The sequence below is a fragment of the Rhinatrema bivittatum genome, chromosome 19 (assembly GCF_901001135.1).
Source record: "Rhinatrema bivittatum chromosome 19, aRhiBiv1.1, whole genome shotgun sequence".
NCBI classification, from domain to species: Eukaryota; Metazoa; Chordata; class Amphibia; order Gymnophiona; family Rhinatrematidae; genus Rhinatrema; species Rhinatrema bivittatum.
This window is the reverse complement of record NC_042633.1, coordinates 33,859,040-33,875,417: the sequence shown is the minus strand read 5'-3', so window position 1 is coordinate 33,875,417 and position 16,378 is coordinate 33,859,040. Positions and strand designations below refer to the sequence as shown.

Below are 16,378 nucleotides of genomic sequence, written 5' to 3'. Positions count from 1 at the left end.
TACTACATTCAAACCATATGCCACAGAAAAGAAGGGAAATTATAGAAGGAAAAATTGGGTCATAATTCATATGAACTGAACCAAATCACGGTGAACCTGGAAGATATGGTAGGCCAGATTGACAAACTGAAGAGTAGCAAATCACCTGGACCGGATGGTATTCACCCCAGGGTTCTGAAGGAATTAAAAAATGGAATTTCTGATCTATTAGTTAAAATTTGTAAACTATCATTAAAATCATCCATTGTACCTGAAGACTAGAAGGTGGCCAATATAACCCCAATATTTAAAAAAGGCTCCAGGGGCGATCTGGGTAACTATAGACCAGGGAGCCTGACTTCAGTGCCGGGGAAAAAAAAAAACAGACAGAAAACTATTCTGAAGAACAAAACCACACAACCTATAGACAGACAATTTAATGGAAAACAGCTAGCATGGATTTACACAAGGGAAATCTTGCCTCACAAATCTACTACATTTTTGAAGAGGTGAACATACATATGGATACAGGTGAACCAGTAGATTTAGTATATTTGACAAAGTCCCTCATCAGAGGCTTTTAAGAAAACTGTCATGGGATAGGAAGCAATGTCCTTTTGTGGCATGCAAACCGGTTACAAGTCAGGAAACAGAATAGGATTAAATGGTCAGGTCTAGGATCAGACAAAATGTCCCTTCCTTCTTCGACACCACAAAATAAATGGAACACCTTTCCATTCCTCTTTCCTCCTGGGGGATGGGAACGAAGGCCCCCAGCATTCTTAGCCTTTAGATGGTCTGTTGAACAAGAATTTTCTTCGCTGGCGAAGCACAGAGAGATACCGTGAATAGGCTTCTTAGCGGTCGAGCAAATTCTAGAAGCGTAGCCTTATTCTATCACGCTCATAACCCACTGGTCCTACGTGATCTTGACCCACTCCTTGTAAAAAAATAAAATAAAATAAATTCTACCGACTCCCAATGGCCGGGATTGAGGAGTGGGTCAGCCTCGCTTCATTGTGCGGATTTGGCTCCACTAGGCCCTCGGCCGGAGCCATCTCAGTTTGCTCAGTGTCCACGAAAGGACTGGGGCCAGAACTGAAATCTCAGAGGTTTGCCTGTGGCCTGTGACCAGAGTCCTGCTCTGACAGAAACATCCTTGGCCACGAAAATGAGAGCGAACAGGCAGAAAACCTTTTGGCCCTTTAGGTTTGTCTTCCGGCACCTTGTGAACTTTATCTATGAGCTACTTTATCAACTACTCCTAGTCCTCTCCAAAAAGGAGCTTGCCCTAAAAATGGAGCGCCCCAAGCTGTGCCTTCGAAGAAACTCCCACCAACCTTTTTCTGCAACCACAAGAGTCTCCTGGCTGACACCGCATAGACCATTGTCCTAGAAGAAGCGCAAATGAGATCATATAAAGCGTCAGCTCCGAAGGCTGCCGCTGCTTCTAAGCGCTCCACCTGCTCGATTCCTAGGGAGAGAGATCCCTGGCACACTGGTATCCTGCCCAGGGGCTCTGACCTGGGGGGCTAATCTCATATAAATACACACAATTACTGGGATTATACCTGGGAGCTTGAATCCAGGAGCTAATTCCCAACATAAAGAGACACACACAAACTTTGATTCAGTACATCATGGTTCCAGCTAAGAAAGTAAGTTTATTTGAGCAACAGGACAGAACACACAAAATCAGATTGAATAGAAGTAGTAATGGTAGATAATTGCTACATGGATATAAAAAGCTTAAATTTCCAAAGGTCAGCCCTTCCATCACATCCAGGGCTCTCTACCCCCTCTCTAACTGTCTCTCCTTATACACTACAAATGCTTGTGAAAGCAGCGGTGTTCCCTCCCTCTGAGTTCTTATCAGATTTCAGACACAACTGTGTGGCCTTCACTTTCTCTCTCAGGCTTTAGTGTAAGTTAATTGCTAGTTTTCTCATCATAGACAGTGGAATAAATAAAATAAACAGACTCTTGCCTGTTCGTAAACATTTCACAGTGCAAGACAGTAAAACAGGAGTCATTCAGAGGTTGGCCTGTGGCCTTCAAACTAGTCTGTGTCTGGGTGAGAACTCTGAATCCATACAGCCTAACCTCTATATACATCCTCAGCAACAGTATCAAAAAAATGACTCCCAGATGCGCAGAGCAGAGACTTAAAAAATATTTGAGGTGCACCTCGCGCTTCCTGTCCTGCAGATCTTTCAGAGCTGCTGCGCCAGCTACTGGAATGGTGCTTCTCTTAGTAACCACTGACATGGAAGCTCCAGAGTCTCCTCAGGCAGAGGCTAAAGCTTATCCATAGCCCTACTAATCTTAAGACCAGTTTCCGGAGTTTTCCACTACCTGATCAATTGCTTGACCATCCTATGGAATGGAAAGGCATAACCAGATCCACTGTGTCCTGGTCCGGCTCCTCCTGTGGAACTGCTATTCCCAACTCCGTTAGGACATGCGGAATCATAGGACCCAGCTCTTCCCTCTGAAATAGGCAAACAACCGTAGGATTATCCCCTCCCATAGCTGGAATCTTTCCAGGCTCTCCCTCCTGATCCAGACCACTGTTGAGAAGAGAGACACCGAGGGGGACCATCTCCCGAGGGCAACCCCTGGACAGACTCCTCTAAGGAAAATTCATCTGCAGACCCCTGCATCGCCAGACTTTAACCTTACGGATCCTTGTGGCCCCCGGCATCTCCGACAAGATGGGCACCTTTTTGGGAGGACCCTCCGGGGCCCTGCGTCTGGAGAAGCAACTCAGCTTGGCCTGACTGGCTAGATATGCTTTGTGCAATAAAAATAAAATCCGGAGAAAATTGAGAAGGATCCACAAATCCACCTCCAGAGGATTGGGATCCTCTGACTGCCTCCCTAGGGCCCCCCAGGCCTCCCTCAGAGCTAGAATTAGCCGGAAATCCCCTCCCCCTGCTGCTCTCTCCGCAGCCACGAAGGTTTTCAAGAAGGCCACTGTTCCCATGCTTATCAGGAATGGGTCAGCTGCTTCCTCCACCACAGCCGGCAACCTGCCAGGGCCATGCTGCTTAGATGATGCTGCTACAGATCCCCGCGAAGAGCATTCCCCAGCAGGAGCATTGGCCACCTGTGGAGAGCCGCGAGCAGTGCTCCCTGCACACAAACAGTGGCTCACACGAGGCAGATGCTGGAGATAGTAAACAGATCGGGAACCGCGGGACTGACTCAGCCTAGGCGCCCTGCCTTCGTCTGCCCTCAGCAACTAGGCGAATGATGGGAAAAAAAACAAAGCACTGCTTCTTTTCTTACTTTTCTTTTTTTTGTTGAAACTTTACTAAGAAAGAAAAAGTTTACTTCCCTGAAGAAGGGTGGCAGAGGCTTCCCGTGATCCTCACTGAGGGGGAGGGAGGCGATACACCAACCGTCACCCTCTGTGTATCCGAAAGAGCAAATTTGGGGTCCCCAACCCTTGCTCGGCCTCAACCTGTTGCTACCAGGAGGGATGGTCCCACCAGGACCTGCCAACCTCCTTGGAGGAAAGTCTGAACAAAGTCCAAGAATACCTGTCCCTAGTACTTTTTTTTTTTTTTTTTTAAATAGGGTACAGAAACGCAGGTTTTGCACCAACTCCATCAGCTGGAGACTGAGGAGATGCAGGTGGCACGCCGGGTTAAGAGGCGGTGCGCCTTTCAAACTTTTTTTTTTGTAATTTTCTTTTTATTAAGGCAATAATAAAAACCACAATACATACATAGAGAAAACCCTCTCTCAAAATAGTGCATTGTAAACTGTACAATACTATCAGAACTCTCACATAACAGTCTCCAATGTAGACGAGAAGGATTTGCCTCTTTTCCTCTTACCTCCCCCTAAAGCCCCCCCCCACCCCCCCTGTCTATTCCGTTCTTATGACTGTGAATCATCCTGGGCGTGTAACCACCCCTTGTAAGCCTGCCAAATGTCATTAAATCTGGATATTCTGGCCCTCCGGATCGCTGTGAGATATTCCATATGATGTATCCATTTAAGTCTCTGGAGAACCTCTGACCAGGTCGGCGCCCTGTCTTCTTTCCAGCGGTCACATTTTCCACTGGGGCATGAGGTAAAGCCCCTTGCATTGTCCAAGTCATTTTTATTTGAAGAGAATCATTACACCATGTCTCCACTTGACCCCATAACCGTTGAATTACAGGGCACAACCACCACATATGCTTAAAGTCCCCTTCTAACCCACACTTTTTCCAACATAAAGCATCTTTTTGAACCTCATTTTACATAATTTAGATGAAGTATAATACCAACGATACAAGACTTTATAACTTTGTTCCACCATCTGTGCTGAGATGGAGCAACGGCTCACCGCATAGAAACATACGTCCCATTCCCTATCTGTCCACGATGTCCCCATGTCTTTTTCCCAGGCTACCATGTGACCCAATGGGTGAGGTAAAATCCCATTCAATAAACTGTATAATTTTGATATTGCACCAGATACCGAGTGTGCTGTCTCGCAATAACCTTCCAGTAAGGTCTACTCTCACGGCTTTCGATGAAATAAAGTGCTTAACCTGAAGGTAAGCGTATTGATCTTTACTGCTGAGGGCATATTTAGTTTTTAAAACCTCAAACGGTAAAACCCCCTGTGCTTGCCAAAATTGTCCCATGGTATACAACCCCTTTCCCTCCCATTCCTGGAACACCTTTTGTTCTACCCCCGCAGGAAAAGCTTCACACCCCCTTATAGAGGTAGAGTGTAAAAATTTGCAGTCCCCTACAAGAACTTTTTTCCAAGCTCTCCATACAGTAAAGGAGGTGACCGTGCACGGAGAAAAGCTGTCGCCACTCTCCCAGCCAGAACAACTGCGGTATCCGCACTCCCTGGGCAATAGCAGTCTCTGTACCCACTGTTTAACCTTAACATAATTGGGACAGTCAATAATCGCTTTTAACTGTGATGCAACATAATACTTCGTGATATTGGGTACCCCCAAACCTCCATCCATTTTACTTTGATAGAGCACAGCCCGCGCCACTCTTGGCGGTCTGCGTTTCCAAATGAACGAAAATATCTTAGATCGCAATCCCTTCAAATATTTAGCTGGAATAAGACATGGAAGTGTTTGAAAAAAATACGCTAATCTTGGTAACAAGGTCATTTTTATAGCGGCTATCCTACCTAGCCAAGACAATAATAGTCTATTCCAAGTATGCAAATCTCTGTCTAATTTCTTAAATAAAGGTAGATAGTTCTGGCGAAATATATCTCCATATTCAGCTCCAATTTGAACCCCTAAATATTTCACCGTCTGCTTAGCCCATTGAAAAGGAAACAGGTCCTGTAAATGCGAAATTTGATTGGCAGACAATGAAATAGGAAGCAGCTCTGACTTAGTTTGGTTTACTTTAAAACCAGATACTTTCCCAAACCCATCTAATTCCTCTAATAACCTATGCAGTGATTGTTCTGGTTGTGACAGCGTAAATACATCTGCATATAGGGATGTTTTGTACATCTGTTCTCCAAGCTTGATGCCCTGAATTTCTTCTGCCTGCCGAATTTTCTCCGCCAGCGGTTCTAAACATATGGCGAACAATAATGGAGATAACGGACACCCCTGTCTGGTGCCACGTTGAACTGGGAAGTTATCCGAATAACCCCCATTAATCTTAATACAAGCGGCAGGGTCCATATATAATTCCCGTACCCACCTTAAAAACCCTCCTCCCAGCCCCATCTTTTCCATTACTTTAAACAGGAAAGGCCAATGTACTCTGTCAAATGCTTTTTCAGCATCTACTCCGAATAATACAGATGGAATTGAATTCTTTTTTGCATGGTATATGAGGTTAATAACCTTCCTAACGTTGTCTCCCGCCATCCGTCCCGGCATAAAGCCGGCTTGATCATCATGTATGAGGGATGTTATAACGACCTTTAACCTGGTAGCCAAAATTTTGGCCAACAGCTTTAGGTCGACGTTTATAAGGGAGATCGGCCTATAAGAACTATGCCTTTCAAACTCTGTCTCCATCTGCTGGAAGGAAGGCAAAACCCAGCTGTCTGCACTGATCTGGGTATGTACAGGGAATTTCAGTTTTATGTCATGATAAATCAGTGCCCTCGAGGACATACTGCTGTCATGATCTGGGCCCAAATATAGAAGGCACCAGTCAATGCTGATCAGCTGAGGCTATTTTATGAGAGCATTTTTCACATGATTTGAAAAGATCTGTTCCTTTCTTTCTTGAGGATCAACTCTGTGCAGAAATCCTGCAATGCTGCTTGTGACCTTAATTCAAATTTCGAGTTTTTTCTCTCTCTCTTTTTTTTTAATGCAGCTGAAGTGAGAAAAGAATCATGTGACATTTCGCAAAGCAGTGAAATTAAATTGAGGGAGAGTGCGCAGCAGCATTAGCATGGGAACTTCATGTGCATGCCCAGAACAAATTCCAGATGTTTCTAGGCTAGGAGAGAATCAAGGTCAACTAAGTGCCATCAGATTAAGTCACTCCATCTTGTGTGGCTGCTGTGTTATACTTGTCCATGGAGAAAGTATACTAAAACCAAGAGGGTAGTGAAAGACTATCGTCCCAGTTTTGGGCTGAGACACCTACCCTTGCTAGCATATTATTTATTATTATTATATTTATATTCCGCTTTTCGCACTTTCTTTCAGCGCTTCAAAGTGGATTACATTCAGGTACTGGAGGTATTTCCCTATCCCCAGAGGCCTTACAATCTAAGTTTTTTGTACCTGAGGCAATGGAGGGTAATATGACTTGCCCATGGTCACAAGGAGCGGCAGCAGGACTGGAACCCTGGTCTCATGCTCTAATCACTAGGCTACTCCAGAGTTCTGCTGAAAAACCAATGATGATTTTGCACCATCTTAGGAACATATGGTAGGCATGCTCCCCCCTCTGCTATCACAGCTAGAAAAATATTCCATGTAAGTCTCATTTTCCTGCGTTTGAGAACCTTTTCCTTCATAAATCTGCCCAAGAGTTATTTCCAATGAAAAAATGGTGTACTGAAATGCCAAGAAATTATTGCGCTGACATCAGTAGCCTAGAGAACTCCACTATGTACATATGGAACCCCACCACAGCTGCCTCCAACTCCAAAGGAGGCTCCACTTACCAGTGCATCTTGCATCTGCTGCTTAACTCAACTCTGACTCAGAAGAATCTGTGATTTAGATGTGGGAATGGAAAGGGCATGGGAGAGAAACCACCAAGTCACATGGTGTTGCTACTTCAGATCTTATATTTGAGATTTCATCTGCCACTTGTGATGTGTCTGAAAATACACGAGGGCTCCAGACTGGTAGAGAGAATGCTAACTATAATGTACAGCTATACCTCACAGAAATATTTGCTCCAGCTAAAGTTTGAGGTTTACCTTTTTGCTGTGTCTTGTCGCCACCTTCTTCATTCTCCTTTAAAGAGAAAATATAAGAACATTTTATAAACCTGAAATGTTTTATAAACAGCGTACAGAGCATCCTCTTCTAGTGGTTACAGCAAGGTGTTCCACATGATAGACCAGCTAGGGATTCACATAAATCAGGTTTCCGGAACTATAGAACTCAACTGATTTACTTCCATTTCAAAACAAATGAACACAATTTAGGCAGGTCTCAAACTCATTTCAGATTTCTCAGGCAAATTAATTTAATACCAAGCTTTATAGTTTTTCAAAATCTACAGGACTGAAACAAATACAGCTGCATGCTACCATTACATACATAGGCTGTAACATCTTGATGTATTTTTCAAATATAATTCAGTTTCCATTATGAAAGTGGATATAAAAAATGGCAGCAGCATAGGAAAATTAGTTCTTACCTGTTAATTCTCGTTCCTGTAGTACCACAGATCAGTCCAGACCATGGGTTGAGCCTCCTTTCCAGCAGGTGGAGACAGACCAAAACTGAAAGGGTATCCTATATGAGGACAGAGCCTACCCTGTAGCCCTTCAGTATAACCATTGTCAAAGCAGAGAAGATAAACACCATGGAACAAGCAAGTAACAGAAGAACTCGAGCAAACCACAAGAGAACTCTGAAAATATTGAACAAGGAACAACAGGGAATAAATGAATGAATGAACTCCATGCATGGACACTCTTGCATGAATGCCCCCCATCATCACATGGATGCTTCCGGGGGCTCCAATGAGGAAATACATAGCATAATGATCTTCAAGCAGACAGGATGATAGAAAGGGAAGGGTGTCTGGACTGATCCATGGTACTACAGGAACAAAAATAACAGGTAAGAACTAATTTTCCATTCCCTGTACGTACCCGGATCAGTCCAGACCATGGGATGTACCAAAGCTTCCCTAGACAGGGTGGGACCTTCACAGGCCCGCTCGAAGTACCTGCCGCCCAAAAGAACCAAAAACTGGCGCAGGAACTTCAGGGCAGTAATGTCGAGCAAACATATGCAGAGACTTCCAGGTAGCTGCCCTGTATTATTTATTTATTTATTTCGGATTTTTAAATACCGACATTCTCAATACAAGTATCGAATCAGGTCGGTTTACATCGAACAATAACTGTCGCAATAAAGGCGTTACATTAAACAGCTTTTCATAACATAAGAGTAACATATAACATATAAATATAATATAAATATAAATAATACAAATTAAATTACATAGACCATAATAGTGATAATAATGATGATAATAACTCGTCGACAGGAAGAGGAACAATGTAAGGGATGTTTAAAGCGTGAATAAATATCTTGAATAATTAGGGGGGTAGTCTAAGTTGTGCTGTGTGGGTACATAGACCTTATTGAAGTGTATAAATCCGGGTTATGCATGAATTAAAGAAGACTGATGAATCAGAGAAGGAGTCTTAAACAGGTGAGTTGTTCAGATCTAGCGTGGTTGGTTCTTGAGGGGAATATGGGTGAGCGAGGATCTGATGTTCTGAAGTTGGACTATTTTTCTCTTTGACCGGTGTCTGAGTGATCTTGTGATTCTGTATAGGCTTGCCTGAAAAGCCACGTTTTTAGGTTTTTCTTAAAAGTTAGATGACAAGTCTCTTGGCGTAGATCCGGCAGTAATGAGTTCCAGAGGGTGGGCCCAGCTGTGGAGAGAGCTCGTTTTGTAAGTGTAGTTTTGATCGGGGGAGCATATAAGGAGCCTTTGTAGTTGTACCTGATGGGTCTTTGTGATGAGTGAGGGCGGAGTTGTGAGATTAGATTTAGGTGTGCGATGCCCATGATATCCTTGTGGATCATTGATAATGTCTTGTAGGAGATTCTAGCTTTTATAGGAAGCCAGTGAAGGCTGTGTAGAATAGGTGTTATGTGGGCTCTTTTATTTGTGTTAGTGAGTAGCCTCGCTGCGGCATTCTGCACCAATTGTAATGGTCTTGTGGATATGGCTGGGAGACCTAGCAGTAGAGAGTTGCAGTAATCCAGCTTAGACAGAATTATAGACTGGACTACTAGCCGGAAGTCACCAAAGTGAAGAAGAGGTTTAAGATTTTTTATCACTTGGAGTTTGAAATAGCATTCTTTAGTTGTGTTGGTAATGAAGTAATGTAAGTAATGTATATCTCCTGCGGGGAGTCAGACTGACTTTCCGCCCAGGAGGCTGCCTGAGAACGCAAGGAATGGGCCTTGAGGCCCTCCGGGACCAGGCGTCCCTGACAGATAAAAGCTGACGATATCGCTTCCTTCAGCCAGTGAGATATCGTAGGCTTAGAGGCCTGGTTGCCCCGGTTGGGGCCACTCCATAAGACAAAGACGATCCGACACTCTGAAGTCATTAGTTACATCCAGGTAACACATGAGAATGTGTAGGTCATCCCTGCCAGGGCTTGCAATGTCCGCAGAAGAGAACCCGGGGAGCTCGACCGACTGATTGACATGAAAAGAAGACACGACCTTCGGTAAGAATGACGGGACCGTCTTGAGAGAGACCACGGAATCCGAAAAACGTAAGAAAGGCTCACGGCAAGACAACGCTTGGATCTCAGACACCCGTCTGGGGGAACAAATAGACACCAGAAATACCGTCTTGAGTGTCACATCCTTGAGAGTGGAACGGCGAAGGGGCTCAAAGGCAGCCCGGCAGAGCGCTCGAAGGACCAAGTTCAAACTCCACCTGGGACAAGTAGGATGCACGGGGTGGGACCCAGAGAGCCCCGCTCAGATTATCCCTTCACCAAATCCCCCAGAACATGGGGCCTGCACATCCAACCGGTAATGCCTAGCAAAGGTGTGAAGAGACTTCCAAGTGGCCACTCTACAAATCTCCTGCGGCAACACTTGTTGGCACTCCACCCACGAGGCCACCTGCGACCGTGTGTAATGCGAGCTTGGAGACAGACCAGGAGTGACCAACCACAAAGAAGGTACACTGACCCAATAGCCTCTTTCAACCAGCGGGCGATCGTAGCTTTAGTCGCCTTATGTCCTCTTTTAGGGCCACTCCAACAAAAAAAGATGATCAGACATACGGAAACTGTTCGTAACCTCCGAGTAGTGCAACAGAACCTGGCATACATCAAGCTTTCTCAGGTCCCGAGACTGGTGATCAGACCGGTCTAAAGTAGGAAAAGATGGAAGTTCTACCGACTGATTCAAATGGAGAGGATACCACCTTCGGAAGAAAAGAACGAACCGTCCGCAAGGAGACCCCAGTATCCGTAATTAGCAAAAAAGGCTCCCTGCATGATAGCGCCTGAAGCTCCAAAACTCTGCGCGCCGAGGAAATAGCCACGAGGAAAACCACCTTCAACGTCGCTCTCTTCAGGGGTTCAAAAGGTACCACACACAAAGCTTTAAGTACCAAGTTTAAGTTCCATGAAGGACAAGGGTCTCTGATCAATGAACGCAAATGCTTTGTTCCCCAGAGAAAACGTGCAACATCTGGATGTGCGGACAAGGCTACCCCATGGACTTTACCACGGAAACAACCGAGAGCCGCTACCTGTACCCTGAGAGAGCTGCAGGATAAACCTTTGGCTGAGCCCGCCTGTAAGAATGATAAAATATCCAACACCAGGGCCTGAGTAGGTTCTACCTTACGCTCAATGCACCACGACTCAAAGACGCCCCACACCCTGACATAGGTTAGGGAGGTAGAGGTTTTCCGTGACTGCAAAAGGGTAGTCACCACTGCGTCCAGATAACATTTACTCATGAGACGTTTCCTCTCAAAAGCCAGGCCGCTAGACAAAAGCGATCTGCCTCTTCCAAACAAACAGGACTTGTTGCAGAAGACTTGGAAGCCCTCAAAATCTCAGGGGCCTGTCCACCAATACCCTGATGAGATCCACAAACCACGGACGTCTTGGCCATTCCGGAGCCACTAGGATTACCTCCACTGGTGAGATTCTATTCGGCGCAGCACCCTGCCCATGAGGGGCCAGGGGGGGGGGAACATGCAGCAGTACTGTCGTCGGCCAAGGAAGAACCAGGGCATCCACGACTTCTGCTCCCGGTTCTCTGCGTCGACTGAAGAAGTGAGGGGCCTTGGCATTCTGAAAAGTCGCCATCAGGTCTACACTCGGCCGGGACCACTTGTTGCATATGCGGTGAAAAGCTTCTGCGGATAGCTCCCACTCCCCTGGATCGAGTCTGTGTCGACTGAGGAAATCGGCCTGAACATTGTCAACTCCCGCAATGTGAGAGACAGCAATCCTGGCTAAATGCTGTTCCGCCAATGCATCAACTGCTGAGCACTGATCGCTACTGGTTGGCTCGATTTCTCCCTGGCGATTGATATAAGCAACTGATGTCGCATTGTCGGACAGAACTCTGTCCGACTTGCCCCACATGAATGGTAGAAAAGCCTGCAACACTAAGCGAACTGCCCTGGTCGCTAGACGATTGATCAACCAACCATTGGGATTCCTCCACTGACCACAGACCTTGCTCCCAGCCCGAGAGACTGGCATCCGTGGTAAGCACTGTCCAAACGGGAAATTCCAGAGGAACCCCGCGGCTCAAGTTATCCGAGAGGAGCCACCAATCGAGACTGGAATGAGCATATTCTGTAAAAGGAAGAGGAAAATGAAACTGCTCTGACACCAGGTTCCAACGGGACAGCAATGCTGATTGTAGAGGTCTCATATGAGCAAACGCCCATGGGACCAACTCCAGAGTTGAAATCATCAAACCGAACTGAAGATAGTCCCAAACTCTGGGAGGCTTCGACTTTGCTCGAATCAGCCAATCGTCCAGATATGGATGGGAAAAAAAAAAAAAAAAAAAAAGAGTCCTTCCTTCCGCAGCTGGGCCGCTACCACGATCATGACTTTGGTAAAGGTCCTGGGCGCCGTGGCAAGATTGAACGGCAGATCCCGAAACTGAAAATGATCTCCCAGGATGGAAAATCTCAGGAACTTTTGGTGGTCGGGCCGGATACAGATGTGTAAATACGCTTCGGTGAGATCCAGACACTCTAGGAATTCCCCCTCGTGCACTGACGCAATGACTGATCTCAGGGTCTCTCTTTGCAAAACCGAAATATTCAAAGGCATCTGTTGACTTTTCAAGTTGAGAACGGGCCGAAAAGTGCCCTCTTTCTTTGGCATCATGAAGTAAATGAAATAGCCCTTCCGCCAGGAGGCATGTGATTGATGGCTCAGAGCTTGATAAGACGTTGTAATGTATCCTGCACCGCCTGACGCTTTTCCGCGTACGAGCATGGGGAGACGAGAATGCGGTCTCGAAGGCGCCGAACAAAATCTAAACTGTAGCCGTGCTTTATTACACCAAGGACCCACTGGTCCGTCATCAGCTTGGTCCATTCCTTGTAAAGTTGCGACAGCCTGCCTCCCACAATTGGAACAGAGGAAGGGACCAGCCTCATCTCATTGTGAAGACTTAGGCACTCCTGCAGACTGGCTTGATCCAGGCCTGCCGAAGCGATGGCCTCGAAAGGACTGCGACCAGGACTGTTGCTGGCTAGAAGAATGTATAACCAAAGAACCCGACGATCTAGAAGAGTGAAATCTTCGATTCCCCCTGAAGCAGGACAGAGGAGTAAAAGAAACTCTAGTCTTGGGTCTATCCTCTGGTAGTCGATGGACCTTGCTCTCCCCTAAGGAGTGGATCAGATCCTCCAAGTCCTTTGCGAAAATCAGCTTGCCTTTAAACGGTATAGATCCCAACGGAGCTTTGAAGGAGACATCAGCAGACCAGTTTCTCAACCAGAGCAATCTGAGGGCAGATGCAGCTGACACCATAGATCGGGCCGATGTACAGAGGTCATACAAGGCATCCACACTGTAGGCCACAGCAGCTTTCAAATGTCCTGCTTGAGCGGCCTCCTCTTCCGAGAAAGATGACACACTCTTTAATCGTTGGACCCATCAAAGGCTTGCTCGAAAAGAGAAGCTGCTGCACATGGCAGACCGTACTCCCAGCGCGGAGACCTCAAATATTTTCTTGAGCTGAACCTCTAGGCTTGCGATCCTGGAGATCCGAAGCGCCGTTGCTCCCGTTACTGGGATGGTGATCTTTTTTGTTACGGCCGACACTGCCGAATCCACCTTGGGAATTCGAAGGTTGTCCAGGGCTTCCTCCGGTAACGGATACAGCTTATCCATCACTTTGCTGACCTTCAGTCCCAAATCTGGGGTGTCCCATTCACGAAAGAGCAGGTCGTTTACCGAGAAATGAAAAGAGAATGACCTGGTTGGCCGCGGAAGGCCCACCATAACAGGATCAATATTCTCCATCCGGGAATCTTCCTGCGTAGTCCCAATTCCCAACTCCTCCAGAATTGCCGGCCCCAACTCATCCCTCATGAAGAGATGAACCTTAGGGTCATCTCCCTCCATAGCCTGCGGTATTGAATTGTCAGGACTGTCATCTGGATCCGCCCCCCTCGGGGGCTTATCCCACAAGTCCTGATCCTCTGGTTTAGAATCCGCCGAGGAATCATCCAGTGGACGGGATGGCGCTGTCCGAAGGGGGAGCTGCAGTCTCGGCATACCCACTTTCTCCTGGGGTCTAGGCAGCTTAGTAGGAGGGCCAGACGTTGCTGGCAGGGCCCCGGAACTTCTCTTTGCCACTATGCGGGCCTTAGAAGCCATATGCAACATAATGAAGTCAGAGGAAAAGGAGGATGAAGAGGAATCAGATGCCCCTTCAGGGCTGTCCTCAGCTGCATCCAGTGAAAATTCCGACAGGCCGCCCCCCTCAGGGATAGAGGGACGCGGTGATAATGGAGGGGGAGACTTCCCCTCCTCCCCGGCACACTCAGCCGCGCGAAAAGTAGCCAAAATGGCCTACGTTCCCGCGCTGAGCAGGAACAGGTCTGGAGCGCTGTGCTGCGGCTGGCTGAGTCTCTCCAGCTCAGCTTTCTTAGTTGTGGCAGCTCCGGATGTTCCCTCCCCCCAGGGACGCAGGCGGAGCAAAAGGCCTTCCCTCGAGACATGCATATGCATGCGTCTCTGCACGCTCTATAGGCCGCACCACGCGGCACTGAAGCAGCTGCCTGCGGCAAAAAAATGGCAATGGAGGGAAAGGAAAATCCAAGTGCATCACACCCCAGCGATATCACTCCACAGAAGGTTCAATGGAGAGCACGGCCCGGACAGCGAAGCTCTGCACTCTAAAGTAACTTCAAATTTATTTATTTATTTATTTTTAACGCAACCTGTCAGCGAGCATCATCGGGTCCAGTGCCTCCTGGGGTGAGTAATCTGGGCTCCCCGGTATCACCCCAAAGTGCTAGGGGAAGGAGTGTCAAAGAGGGTCCTTGACCCCCACTCCAACTGCCTCAGATACCAGGGGGATGGTCCTCAGAATCTACCAACCCCTGGGAGGCTGTCTTGAGCTTTTTTTTTTTTTTTTAAGACTACTCCCACAGATCAAACTCTGACTAAAACAAACCTTCTACACTTTTTTCCTTTTTTTGAACTAAGAATGTAGGGTTTTGCACCTCCACAATCTGCTGGAGACAGAGAAATACTGGCAGGCTGTAGGTTTCACCTCTGGGTATAGGACAGAGTCCGCCAAAACTTCTCCGTCTCCATCTGCTGGAGGGGAGGCAAACCCCAGGAGTCTGGACTGATCCGGGTTGAACAAGACCTACTGTGTAGTTAGGGTACAGTTTTCTTCTCTCTCAAACGGCTTTATTTTGAGCTACAACATTTTACATTAATTGGCAAGTCTTTCCAGTCATACAGTTCAGCTTTCTAAAGCTGCCAATTCAACCAACCAAATAAAAGGTACACTAGATCCAACAGCAAGTAAAAGTGTCTGGTGAAATAAGCCCCAGTGTCTTGCTGCTTGTTAGAGAACTCGAAACCCGTGGCTTGGATTTGCTCTTCTTAGTAACTGAACAGCCATCTCCCTCAACGTTGCCTGGTTGTGAACAGTTGCTTAATTATCCAAGTTGGATAGATGTGCACCGAATGCATACGACAGCTCCGAGGTGCGAAACATCACAAAATACAAGTGAAGAAATACTTACAGCTTTTTCCCCATCTCCAGATTTATCTTCGCCTTCTGCATCTTTAAAAAATAACAAAAAAAAAAACCCGCACAAAATATTAACCATGCCAAAACTGCAACTATGCTCTCTTCCTGGCATGCCAGCTCTCATCATATTGTGATCAGATTGCTTTCCTATAAGAACCTATTCTAGATATGCTTGAAAAGATCACCACAAAACAGCAGGATGCATTTATCATCAAAAAGGTTCCCAAAGGCTATAATCCAACCCCGATTCCTATATAGTAGCTTCACAGACTGCAATTTCTGCCTAGGCTGGCTCATACACAGAATTATGGAAAGATGACAAATGTACATGAGCTTTTAAAGACCAGGACCATAGGTAATTTCAAGATCTTACACACCCTCATTTTAAGATAATCCTATTTGTCTCAGCTTGGGGAGGGGGGAGCAGTTTTCCCTGGGACCAACTTTGCATTTCTCAAAGGGTTATTTTTCAATTTGAGATTTTTTTTTTTTTGAAGAGGCAGAGGGACAGGTTGAGGAGTCCACCTTAAATTCAGCTGAACTGACCCCTGCTGGGGCTCTGGCATCATGTGCCTTCACTTACAATTTCCATGATTTTCCCCCCCTTATCTTTCTCCCTACTCCTGTCTAGCCTAGTCAGCATCAGCACAGGCCCTTACCCAGCATCTCCCTTGGGAACCGCCCAAGTTTGGCCACTAGATATCACTATTGCACAATAGGTACAACCCCCTCCCCCACTGGGGATTATCAGTGCTGCCTCCACCATATCCCCAGCTTGTCCAAGGAGCCTCTGAAGACGTGGGCAGGGCTCAAAAATACATACCGTTCTCTGAATCATCCCCTTCAGTGTCGGTCTTAGTTCGTTTGCCATCTGGCTCTTCTGTGCTCTGGGACTGTTTCCGCTTTTGGCCAGTTTCTCCTCCTGAGCGGTTTCGGAAGCCTCCTCTCTTTGG

At 46.6% G+C, this 16,378-nt stretch overlaps 1 protein-coding gene across 1 annotated transcript in view; it reads right to left on the bottom strand.

Moving 5' to 3' along the window:
- AKAP8 (A-kinase anchoring protein 8) overlaps positions 1-16,378 on the bottom strand; it is an 84,607-nt gene that overhangs the window by 38,233 nt on the left and 29,996 nt on the right. The window contains exons 6-8 of the mRNA XM_029584264.1: positions 16,249-16,378; positions 15,418-15,458; positions 7,364-7,400 (exon numbers count right to left, since the gene is read on the bottom strand). Coding sequence (XP_029440124.1) covers positions 7,364-7,400; positions 15,418-15,458; positions 16,249-16,378 — 208 coding nt within the window. The remainder of the gene's footprint in view (positions 1-7,363; positions 7,401-15,417; positions 15,459-16,248) is intronic.